Source organism: Mustela putorius, unplaced genomic scaffold (assembly GCF_011764305.1).
Source record: "Mustela putorius furo isolate JIRA1106 unplaced genomic scaffold, ASM1176430v1.1 tig00537248_pilon_pilon_pilon, whole genome shotgun sequence".
Classification (NCBI taxonomy): domain Eukaryota; kingdom Metazoa; phylum Chordata; class Mammalia; order Carnivora; family Mustelidae; genus Mustela; species Mustela putorius.
Genome location: NW_025422387.1, coordinates 7424723 through 7437354, shown reverse-complemented (window position 1 = coordinate 7437354; position 12632 = coordinate 7424723). Strand labels below are relative to the sequence as shown.

Here is a 12632-nt window from a genome sequence, read left to right as displayed (position 1 = left end):
AGATGGGATAGGGAGGAAGAGAGACTCCGGAACCAGAGTTTTCCCTGTGTGGGGCGGCGGCGCAAATAACACTGCAATTGCTCTTGTTTCCTTTTGAAGGGTGTCAGACAGTTCTTTCCCCAACTGCTTCTGAACCGGACACTACATTGACAAAAACCAGCCCCAAGAATTCCTTAAAAGGGGACAAAGATCCTGGAGAAGAGAGTGAAGCAGTGGATGGCAAGCTGTCTATCTTTATCCACAAGCGGGAAGACCAGTCATCTCATGAGGTTCTCCAGCCGCTACTAAGGTGACTGATGATTGTACTGGCCACATGCCATCAGGCACTGACCGTGTCCCAGGCACTGTGCTCAGTAAGCCCCTTACATGCATCAACTGTCTCAGCCCTCTTGACAACCCTAAGAGGTAATCACTGTCATCCCTGTTGTTACAGTGGAGAAACTGAGGCAGAGCTGAACCACAGACGCAGGCCTCTGACCACAGAGCCCAAGCTCTTATCCACAACTCGGTACTGTTTCTTCAGACCCAACAGGGAGCAAAAGCCCTGTTGAGAATGTATTGTTTGTGCTCAATGGAGAGTCTACAGTGTGATTTGGGGTTCGAGAAGGAATAATGTAATGCAGCCTGGTTTTAGTCATTGGCATCCTTCAGCCACTGGTAAATTTAAGGATGCCATTGACTGTGAGGTGGAGAAATACGAGAAACTTTTTTTAAAGCTTTAATTCATTGAAGTATGAACGGTATGATTGCTCAATAAGGAAGTAATATACTTACCATCCAAATATACTTACTGTCCAAAGATTACAGACCCCCAGGGCCCTGTTAGTGGGAGCGAGGACGATGGGAAGTCCTTTCACAGAACATGAGGGAATTGAGCATACATGTGTGTCTCAGGGGACGACTTCTTTCTTCAAATAAATGATGTGATGATGGTGTCATCCTCCTAATTGGTCCCTGGCCTGCCGTCATGGCAACGGAAAGCACTAGTGGGCCACTAGCATAAACTAAGCGGGGTCAGGCAGGTGAGTGTGAGATGCAGAAATCACCAAGAAGCATTCTTGGTCATTGCGGAACTTCACAGTGCAAATGTGGCGAAGGAGTTTTTGGAGAGCCAGATTTAAGAGGAGAAGGAAGCTGAATTATTAGAAAGACCAGTCATTCACACCAAAGCATCCAACCCGTGCCGTTGTTGAAGGTCCCTCACTCTGGGATTTCGATCACTTACTGAGAGTCTCCCAGGTGCCCCGCCTTCCCTGTGTCGTAGGCTCAGATTTTGTTCAGTTTTTAGTTTGTATGTCAGTTTCATGTAGGTTTTAAATTACCATTAGAACTATAAAAATAGCTAATGTTTTGATCCCTGAAAGTACTATAATTAAGCAATAATAAATCATTTCCTTTTTGAAAAATTGAGTCTACTATGGATTTTAAAATCCTCTGGTAGCATATAATGCTCGCCTGGCCAGTAGTAGGTTGCCTCACAGCCTGCAGTCCCACCTTGACCTTGCCTGTAAGATCGTCACCTCTCTCTTCTTTCCCTTGTAGTAGCTCAGAAGGACGGCCCTTCAGACTTGGTACTGGTGCCAACATGGAGAAAGTAGTGAAAATGGATCGAGACATGACCAAGGTAACCCTCATATGGAGACACCTGCTCTGACAAGACCCATGATTGAGGGATGTTTAGGTTTGCAGAGACATTTAAAAAGAAAAAACAAGTTCCCACAGGAGGCAGGGTGAGAAACTGAAGTCAGTGGCTTAACTGAAGCCATTTTCAAGGGAGCTAGTCAGAATCAATTTGTCATTAACACAAAAACATAAAAGAGAATTCTTAGTTTTGACCTAGAAGTTTTCTCTTAGCTCTATTAAGAAAGTTCTGCAGCCTAATAATACCTTAAAAGTGAGGGGCACTTGAGTGGCTCAGTTGATTTAGCATCTGACTCTTGATTTGGGCTCAGGTTCTCCTTCAGGGTTGAGAGATCGAGCCCTGTGTCGGGCTCTGTGCCAGATGCGAACATGCTTAAGATTGTTTCTCCTTCTCTTTCTGCGCCTCCCCACCCCATGCACGTGTCCACTCTCTCTCTTTCAAAATAAAAAATAGGGCACTTGGGTGGCTGAGTAGGTTAAGCTGCTGCCTTCGGCTCAGGTCATGATCTCACAGTCCTGGTATCGAGTCCCGTATTGGGCTCTCTGCTCAGCAGGGAGCCTGCTTCCCTCTCTCTTTCTCTCTGCCTGCCTCTCTGCCTACTTGTGATCTCTGTCTATCAAATAAATAAATAAAATCTTAAAAAATAAAAATTAAATAAAAATTAAAAATTAAATAAATAATACTTTAAAAACGGTAATATGTGAAAGGTTCAAAGAATAATAGAGAAAAAGAACTAAAGATGTAGCCCGCAAAAAATATAAATATACCCATATTTAAAAATCACACAATAAAGGGATAAAAATAGTAATATGTCATTTTTCACCTGTCAGAAAAAGAAAACTTAATACCCATTATTATCAAGGTGAGAGTAAACAGGCATTCATTCTCAAGTGTCCAGAGACAACCATACTCTTCTTCATGGTTTTATTTATAAAACCCAAAATAGAATCTGTATACCATAAATAGAGAAATGATTAAAGAAATAGTTGTTATATGTCAATTATACCTTAAGTTTTTAAACTTAAAAATTTGAATTGTATGCATACATATACCATATACAACCATAAAAAGCCAGGTAGTAACATGTGAGTTTTTGAGAATTGAGCCCGGATTGCTTTGGTAACGGGGAAGCAGGCTTTAAAAAGTGAGGAAGCGTGGTGTGGTGACATTCTCAAACCTCCCTCCAGGGCGGCTGCTGTGAGGTGATTACAGAAGAGGCCGCAGCTGCTCTTCGGAAGGCAACCAAATGGGCCCAGTCAGGCCTCATTGTCAGCGTCGGGCCACCCGTAGAGTCCGTCAACCCAGAGACTGTGAGCGGACTGTCCACAGGTGACAAAAAGAAAACTGCCCAGACTTCCATTTGCCGAGAGAGGAACTCTGAGCTCGCCAGGTAGTCCTTCCCTGTCTATACTTCTGTCCAATCTTCTTTGTAATGGACTTGTTCCTGGGGCTTTAATTGTATATCATCCCCTTGACCTTCTGGAAATGAGAACTGAGGGCTTAAAATACCCACCTGAGCTTTTGGTGGACGAATAGGGTGCCGCTGTTGGCTGAGTGGGCATCTGTAGCCAGAGGGTTGTTTTTCTGAGAAAGGCCACTATCAGGAACACCAGTTACAACTTTTTTGAGTATTAGTAGACTCAGGTCATGCTGCCTTTACTTCTTCCAAACCAGCCCAGCTGTGCACATGAACTTCTCTCTAGAAGTAGGCAGGAGAAATGAATGTCGCCTCCAGGAAGTTTGCAGGCGGTTCTGTGTTTACAGGCCAGGAATAGTTGCGGCGTAGCGTCAGCCCTCGATCCTGATGGTATAAGGAGTTCAAGTTTGAGGTCTGTTGTTTCAGAGGATTCTTTAGGTAACAGAAAGAATATGAGAGAAGTGTTTTTTTTTTCCCTGATGATAATTTAGCTTCTCTTTTTCTTAGTCAATGAAATCCGCTTTTTCTTGTATCATTAGAAAATTTTTCCATCTGACGATAACCCTAAGAGCCATTGCCTGCATTCTTAACCACCCCTGGGCACTGACACTTCCTCTCTTGACGCTTGCAGGACTGACCCCGTCCGACCCTTCATCAGCGGGCACGTGGCGAACAGCATGGCTGCAGAAGTGATCGCCTTGCTTCATAGCTTGCTAATGGCACCTGAGTCAAATGCTGCTCAAATATGGACCACAACGGCAGAAAAGGTTAGCACAGTGTCCCCGCTTAGCGGAAGAAGGGAGGAGGAAGTTTGTGTTCTGGTTTAGCAATTGAATCCCCCCTAGGAAGGGTCATATTTTAGTAAAGAGAGATTTTGCAAATTGACCAGATAGACTTATTAGTGGTTTCCCCCTCACATTTGCTTTGGTTTAATCGTTTCACATGTTACCCTTTGTCTCCTGTCACTGCCAGTTCTGATTTTGCAGATGACTGGGGACATGTTCTCAGGAAAAGAATGGCACTCCTTGTTTCTCCTTCTTGTTCATGTTCAGTTGGTCCCAACATTAGGGAATCATGAAGCCTTGGTTTATTGGATTTGTTAAGTGTATTTACTAAGTCCTAAGGAGGCCTCTGTGATACATACTCCCTGAGAGCTGTGTCAGAAATTCATGATGAATAGTTTCCTAAGAACTAGGGACCTGTAATCATTTCCGTTTGCCACAGTCATTTTTTCAAGTGAATGCCTTAAGGAAATTAGGTGTTGAGTTGTAGGCAGTAAGCTGTGATGGTTTTCCTACAGATAAGTTTTTGTCCTGTTTTAGGGATTTTGTTAACAGTGTTTGATTCTCCCCCATTCTGAGGTTGTGTGTTTCCAGTCCTGTCTAATGACATAAGGCAAATATGGCAAGATGTCAAGGTCATACCTGGTAGTTACTTCATCCTTCCCATAGCCAGAGCTCCTCCAGTACACGGGAGCCAGCCACTGTCACAGACACATCATCACCCTTAATATCGAAAATGACCAAAGCTTTAACTCCTGCTACATGGCTGCTTCTTACGTTTAGGTTCTGTCTCGTGCGCTGATGTACATTCCACAGTTGGGGAAGTATGCAGAGAGCATTCTGGAAAATGGCAGCAGTAGTGGCAGGAAACTCGCCAAACTTCAGAGAATCGCCCGCCAGGCTGTCGCCGCACTGTGTGCCCTCGGAGGCTTCAAAGAGACCATCAAGATAGGGTCTGAGGTTCAGGTAACCAACCAGCCAGCATTTCCCAAGTCCCTGCTCTCCCCAAGTTACTGCATCCATTGATTCACTGATCATCTGTAAAGATGGTATCATCCACCCAGTTGGACAGAAATCCTTGTTCCTTCAAGCTAAATAAGGAGTGTGAGAAATTCATGAATTCTAATCCACACTGTGCTACAGGTTATTCAAATATTAGTACAGTACTCTGTGATGTTAACTATCATACTTATGCCCCATGGTGTCCCATGGTGTCACAAATATTTTAGAGCAGTTTAGGAAGTTTGAGATTCTGTCATACTGTGATACCTTGTAATAGGCTTGAGGACCTGTTATTTGAACTCCCATTCAGTGCTTCCTATCTGCACCGTACTGAACTACTCCTTAATGCCACGAACGACAGCTGTGAATTTACTTCTCCGCACCTGTCCCATGAGAGAGTTGCGTACACCATCGGAGCTGGTCAGTGGTGCTAATCCATCTTTGTCTCTAGGTTTTAGGTAGAGGAATATCAGGAAGCATTGGAGTCGTGGCTTCTATCAATGAACAGGAAGGTATAGCTACAGTCAGATTCCCACCCATAGACTGTAGAAAGACTTCGCAAGCATCAGACACATTGACTATTCCATTGTCTAGACTTTGTGTTCCAAGATCGGAGGTAAGGTGATTTTTAACTACATTATTAAATGTCACTACAAATGGTAACCATGCTATCATGAATAATGAGCTCACATACAGTACAGAGGCACAAATACTTAGTTATCTGAAGTGTTATTTGGGGTGTATATTTCTATATAGGGCATAATTATTTCATAGTAACATTTATGTGAAGATTTCTTATTTCTTTGGTTAGGAATATTCCACAGGGTTTTTGTATTTTTAATTGTTTTGGACTAGTTTGCAATTTTCTGTATGGTGCTTTTACTGTTTTGACTGAAATTTTGAGAATTAACTCCAGATAATAACACCCTCATTTCCTAGAAACTAACTACTTGAATTTAACTTTTTGCCATGCCCCCCCACCACCATCAGGCACTGCCTCTTCATAAACTGTCCATTACTGAGAAGGTAGTACAGGCAGTCCAGTCCATGTTGCTTCCTCAGGAGGGAAGTCTCTCTATTCATACCTCACTTCCTGCAACAGGAGATGGGTCAGCTCCTGTGATGGCAGTCGTTCGGCTCCTGGCTGAAATAAGAACAAGGTGAGCACCCTCCAGAGATCCCCTAATGTGGTGGTGCAGGCCGCGGAGGTGGGGGGCCTTGCCGGACCCCTCCACTCCCAGCGTAGTGGGCCCGCAGTGTGAAGTTACATTCCCCAACTTCTGCAAGTTTTGTTGCATTGTACAATTTAAAACCATTTAGCTGTTTCCTTAAGAAAATAAGTAAGCAATCAAAGTGTGATCTGTGGAACCCATACTTTGGGAAAACCACTTTGTTCTATCCCAGTGAATCTCTCTGCCACTTTACCTTGTTTAAATGGCTCAGGCTCTGTTAATATATATCTGATTCATCACTTTCCAAACTGATAAGGAGAAAAACCAGGGAATGCCCTCAAGTGTTGGTGTCAGAAGGGAAAGCAGCATTTTCTTGCAAATACATTACCGCAGTAACAACGGGACTTCTTAGAAAGTTCTAATATGTATTGTGAATTAGGTGAGAAATCGGCATACAGATTTTCCAAGTGTCTGGGTTCCTCATATTCCCAGAACACTACTATTGCCCGTGGAGCACAGTTTAGGCGATGTTTCTTAAAAGATAATGCTGATTTCTCACTTGGCGCCTTGTATCTCCACTTGTGTGAAGATGGTAACCATTCCCCCTCTTTGGCTTGCCCGTACGGTGTCAGCAATTACTCAGGGGGAAAAGAGAAGTTATGTTTCCAGACCAATCCAGTTCAGAAAAAAAAAGCAAGTGGAATGGGGAGTTTGTACCTTCTTGTAAATTAGGGGGAAAATATGGTTGAAATGCCTTTCATAGTTGACTTTTTAGAGAATGAACATTGATGACTTTGAAATATTATAAATCTTTTAACATTAAGAGCATGCCTGGTCATGGCCCAGCTTTTAGAAGACAGCTTGTTCTGTGAAGAATTCATACAACAGTGTCCAGCAGCTGTCGAAGTTCTCAACCTAGTAGCCCAGGAATGCAGTGCTGGTAAGTACCTGTGGCTTTCTGTACCATCCTCTATTATTGAGTGTTGTGCTCTCATTTCCGGTTTGATGATGGAATGCTAACATGCACCTGCACACACACTCCAAGTAGCTGAACTCTAGGCAGGACTAGCACACCTTTTATCCCAGATGTAGAAATGTAAACAGCTTTCAGTACTCATGAGGTGGTAAATCAGTGTTTTTCAATTTAACTTGGGGACCATGCCGGCATGTTTTCTCTCTTCCATTCATATTAATTCATTGCATTTATTTTCCTGTTAGAACTATTTATGAACACTTAGGGCTACTGATACTTTCTGACTATTGTCATTGGCTACATTTGAAATCAGAGGTGTTTGCACTAACATCCATCTGTGTGTGTGTGTGTGTGTGTGTGTTTAAACACAAAAATAGGGAGACAAGTATAAGGAACCATCAGTTTCAGCAGTTATCAACTCATGGTCAGTCCTGTTTCATCTGTGCTGTACTCCCCTCCTGGATTGTTTTCAGGAATATTCTTCGATATTATTTTACCCATAGATATTTTGGTATGTGTCTCTAAAAAATAAGGACTCTTAAAAAAACCAGAATACCATTTATTGTATCAGAAAAATTAACAGTAGTTCTTTAATATTAACTATCTAGTCCATGTGCAACTTTCTAATTTTCTCATAAAGTCATACTTGAGTTTGAATTTGTTTATTTGAAGCAGGAGCCAAATAAAATTCTTACACTGTAATTTCATTGCTATCTTTTAATTTTCTTTTAAAATCTTGATTCCTGGGACACCTGGGTGGCTCAGTTGGTTGGACGACTGCCTTCGGCTCAGGTCATGATCCCGGAGTCCTGGGATTGAGTCCCGCATCGGGCTCCCAGCTCCACGGGGAGTCTGCTTATCTCTCTGACCTTCTCCTCGCTCATGTTCTCTCTCACTGTCTCTCTCTCAAATAAATAAATAAAATCTTAAAAAAATAAAAATAAAATAAAATCTTGATTCCTCTCATTATGTTCCTTATTTTTTTTTTTTTTTTAAGATTTAGTTTATTCATTTGCCAGAGAGACAGTGAGAGAGGGAACACAAGCAGGGGGAGTGGGAGAGGGAGAAGCAGGCTTCCTGCCGAGCAGGGAGCCCAGTGCAGGGCTCGATCCCAGGACCCTGGGATCATAACATGAACCAAAGGCAGATGCTTAACAACTGAGCCACCCACGTGCCTCCATTATGTTCTTTTTGCCTTGCAATTTATTTTTTGAAGGGTTTTCTATGGTCTGGATTTTGCTGATTGTGTCTCTGTGGTGTCATTTATTGTGTCCCTCAATCTTCAGATTTCCTGTAAATTGGTAGTTGGTCCTGGGTTGTTTTAAGTGAAAATTTATGCTTTGTCCCCAAGGATTTAACTGGACTCTAAGGGAAATTGCTCATAGATTAATATCCTTGAGTGCTCTAGTGGTAGCATTTTCATGAACTGTAAGGAATAAATGAATATTTTTAACTTCCTTACTGGTTTTAGTGGTATCCTTTGTGTATGCAGGGGGTCATTTTTATTATCCATATTATTTATTATTTCTAATGCCATTTGCTTTTTCAGTCACTCCCTAATCTCCTCTTGGTCCTTACGTTTTTGTTCTTTTTCCCATGGTACCAATTTCTGTTAGTTGGTCTTTGGTTTGGTCTTCATTCCATGTCTTACTTTTCAAATCACCTTCCTCTTTAGGGGTAGCGCTGTGGAACCAGTGACCACATTAATAAACTTCAGAGAGATCCTGAGCATAGAGAATAAGAACAGAAGAAAAGAAATTTGCTAGGCTTCTCAGGGGAAATTCCTTGTGACTAAATGTGTGCCCATAATTCAGCTTTGTACTCGTGGTTGGGTCTTCATTCCTGGCCTCTACTTTTTCATGTTCTTGGCCTACCTTGCAGATCTACATGACTGATTTTTAGCAAGCATGCACTTGCTGAATTGATCACTGACTTTCCTTTCTTTCTTTCTTTTTTAAAGATTTTTATTTATTTGAGAGAAAGAGCACAAGCTGAGGGCAGAAAGAGAGGGAGAAACAGGCTCCCCCCCTGAGCAGGGAGCCAAATATGGAATTTGATCCCAGGACCCTGGGATCATGACCTGAGCTGAAGGCAGGCACTTAAATGACTGAGCCACCCATCACTCACTTTTTTTAGGACTCTTTCTGAGTATCCTTTTTATACATTTTATTGAATAAAGGAGTCTTAAACTGTGAAATTAACTTTCATACTTCATGTACAAGCTGGGAATCGTAGTGTTTGGAGCAGTGGCCTCAAATGGTTTTAATAATAACCCACGTAACCCATCTTCCCTAATGGAAAAGAACTCTGCAGTCACAAAGAGTTGGATAGAAATGTGTGGGAAGTGTTTATTAATTGCACAGAAGACTGTGAGCTTATACACATCAATTTATATCCTAAAATAGTGTCTTCTGTTAAGTTTAACAGTCCTTAATGAGTCACTTAATAGGTTACCAGAAAGACCCTTGAAGTTTAAAGCACGTATCAAGGTTTGCTGGCTTTTCAGTCCTTTACCTGTGAACAATCACCAACAACCAACCAGCCCTGCTTCTGGATTACATTATAACACAGCAATGAATTCTTAGAGCCCACAAAAGAGTCCTGGACTGTGCTTAGAAGCAAAGCTGTTTAATAAATGATTCAAGGTGATGGGTAGAAGAGAAGGTTCTTTGATTTTTATTTTTGAATGTATCAAGACTTTTTATTTAATGTGTGAAAATGTGAAATTTACACATAATAATTAATACACTTGATTCTCTAAAATGAAAAAAAATTCAGTGAATTTCTTCCATTATTTTACTTCCTCTGGGATGAATTAAACAGAATACTGGGCATTATAATGTTGACTTACTCCTAACATAATTTTCTAGCTTCTCTAATCCAGGGAAAAGAATATCTAATTTCCATTTGGTCTAGGAAGATAAGCAGTATGCCAAAGAGCTTTTTCCCATGAAGAAATATTTCTGTGAAGTTCACTGAATCCCTTGGTTGAAATAGCATGGGAAACAGATTTTAATCTGAAGAAAAAGCCTGTAGAAACCAGAAAAATTCCCAGCTTTATGTTCTTACAGAAGCCAGAATCTCTCTGGTCCAGCTGTTTTTTTCTCCTGCCTACTTCCTAAATATACACATTCCCTGAGCCAGAGGTTCTTTTCAGACTTTGCAAGTTCGTAGGAACCCCTCGGAAGCATGTTTAAAATGCTTTCCCAGCTCCACCCAAAAGTCAGAATCACTTGAAGGTGAGCCTGGACTGTTGTGCTCAGAGGGGCCCAGACCTCACTTGAAGAAACTGCACTCAGCTTTGCTGACCCATCTTCTTTGCATTCTGCCCTCCCCTGTGCTTCCCATAGCTGCTTCTGTGGGTGGTCCCTCCCTGGCTAGCCAGGCCTCTCGGACCTTTCTCTTAGGACTCCCAGCCTCATGAATACCCCACATTTAAGACTAAAGTCCTTATTTCCTCTGGAGTCAGCTCTCCTTTCCAACTTCCCTGTTTTAGGTCATACTCAGACTGTGTTTTTTTGTTTTGTTTTGTTTTTTAAGATTTTATTTATTTATTTGAGAGAGAGTAAGAGAGAGCATGAGAGGGAAGAAGGTGAGAGGGAGAAGCAGACTCCCCACATTGTAAGAGTTATTTGTTTCAGGATTTTACTTATTTATTTGAGAGAGAGCACAGGAGTGGGGAGGATCAGAGGGAGAAGCAGACTCCCCACTGAGCAGGGAGCCCAATGCGGGACCCGATCCTGGGACTCCAGGAGCCCCAACTCTTATCGTTGGCTCTTACAATTTTTTTAAAGATTTTATTTATTTATTTAGAGACTGCGTGTGCATGAGCAGGGGGATTGGCAGAGGGGGAGAGAGACTCTCAAGCAGACTCCATGCTCAGTGTGGAGCCCGACACACAGCCTGACCCCATCACCCTGAAATCCTGACCTGAGCTGAAACCAAGAGTCATAAGCTTAACTGACTGAGCCACTCAGACACCCCAATTTTAAGAGTCTGTGTAATTTTAGCTGTACTAGTCTCTGACCAGGTAGCACATAAATCTTTTCTCCCATTCTGTGGGTTGTGTTTTCACTTCCTCCATAGTATCCTTTGAAACACAAGTGGTTTTCATTTTGGTGAAGTCCAGTTTCTTTCTTTTTTCTTTTATTGCATATACTTTCGGTGTCCTAGCTAAGAAACCATGGCCTAATTCAAAGTCATGAAAATTTACACCATTATTTTCTTCTAAGGGTTTTTTAGTTTTAACTATAAGTTTTTTTCAGGTCTTTGATCCATTTTGAACTGATTGTTGTGTGTTGATTGAGGTACTCCCAAGGCCTCTGACTCTTGACTCTCCTAGACCTTTTCTCCTTTTGCCAAACCGCCTGGAATTCCCTTCTTCCTCTGCTTCTTGAGACCCTGTATTTTCTAAGCTCTAATTTGAGTCTGGGTCCCGGAGTGAAGTGTTTGTGCTTAGATCATACCGCATCCCGCAGCCGCGTACTGCGAGCGTCCGACGTGTCGGAGCGCACACATCTCCTCTGTCCTCCTAGGGCGGGAGCTTTGGGCTCACGTATCTCTGTCTTCTCCAGCACCGAGCACTGTGCCTTGCTCCTAGGAGATGTTAAATAGATAGTAGATGTTTTAAAAATCCGTTTCAATGATGAGCTTCCATTTTATTGAGTGTTCATCCTGTGCTAGGGACTTAACTAAAAGCCCCACTTGTGTTACTTCATCTCCTCATGACCTTGTGAGGCGCAGGTGCTGTTGTTACTCCCGTACTGGAAGCTAGACGGTAAATGCCGGGTCACGAAGCCAGGTCCTGGATCCAGGCAGCCCCATTTAAGAACTCACGCACTTGCCCATGTTGCTGCGCTGCTTTGTGTAGTAGACAAAGCTATCGCAGACTATTGGCTTTTATTATTTTTTTAAGGAATTTGCATAATCTCCGAAGCATTTAATTGTTTTGACCCAACTCCAGAAGAGCTGGAGCTCTCTCGGGGGTGTGGGACTAACGTTCACGTGTTCCGTGTGCTCCCCTCCAGGAGAGCGACTGGCGGTGGTGGAGGTGCAGTGTGAGCGGCTGCGGATGCTCTACCGGGACTGCGCTCGGCCGCCGCCGCCGCCACTGCAGGCCGACCGGAGACAGGTGAGCCCAGCTGCCGGGCGCCGCGTTAAAGAAGGCCGCTGGTCCCCGAGTGCCCTTTAGAATGAGCGTTTGCAAAGCCGTGGGAAGGTGCACGCTCTGTGCTGATGCGCTATCGTCTCTGAATGTCCGGGCACATCGATTTGACATTCTGAGTAATGAAAGATCACAGCAAAGGAGCAGAACTCATTAATTTGCAAATAATTTCTTACATTATCAGTAACAGAAAAAACTTAGAAAATTTTAGATCTAGGGGTGCCTGGGTGGCTTAGTCGTTGGGGGTCTGCCTTCGGCTCTGGTCATGATCCCAGGGTCCTGGGATTGAGCCCCATATCGGGCTCTCTGCTCGGCAGGGAAGCCTGCTTCTCCCTCTCCCATTCCCCCTGCTTGTGTTCCCTCTCTCACTGTGTCTTCTGTCAATTAAAGAAAATCTTTTAAAAAAAAGAAAATTTTAGATCTATAGTCCATATAATATAAGTTATAATGATAAAAGTATACATAGAGATTGAGAGTTGA

The 12632-nt window shown here is 42.8% G+C and overlaps 1 protein-coding gene across 8 annotated transcripts in view; it reads left to right on the top strand.

The window, feature by feature from the left end:
- Positions 1 to 12632, top strand: part of HECTD4 (HECT domain E3 ubiquitin protein ligase 4) — a 184844-nt gene that overhangs the window by 123709 nt on the left and 48503 nt on the right. For 5 of the 8 annotated variants that reach the window (XM_045073662.1, XM_045073660.1, XM_045073661.1 and 2 more), the window contains exons 37-46: positions 100 to 289; positions 434 to 508; positions 1543 to 1624; positions 2830 to 3032; positions 3691 to 3826; positions 4625 to 4807; positions 5295 to 5459; positions 5834 to 6003; positions 6840 to 6955; positions 12016 to 12119. In XM_045073662.1, coding sequence (XP_044929597.1) covers positions 100 to 289; positions 434 to 508; positions 1543 to 1624; positions 2830 to 3032; positions 3691 to 3826; positions 4625 to 4807; positions 5295 to 5459; positions 5834 to 6003; positions 6840 to 6955; positions 12016 to 12119 — 1424 coding nt within the window. The remainder of the gene's footprint in view (positions 1 to 99; positions 290 to 433; positions 509 to 1542; positions 1625 to 2829; positions 3033 to 3690; positions 3827 to 4624; positions 4808 to 5294; positions 5460 to 5833; positions 6004 to 6839; positions 6956 to 12015; positions 12120 to 12632) is intronic. The other 3 variants (XM_045073665.1, XM_045073664.1, XM_045073663.1) reach the window with 1 other exon arrangement.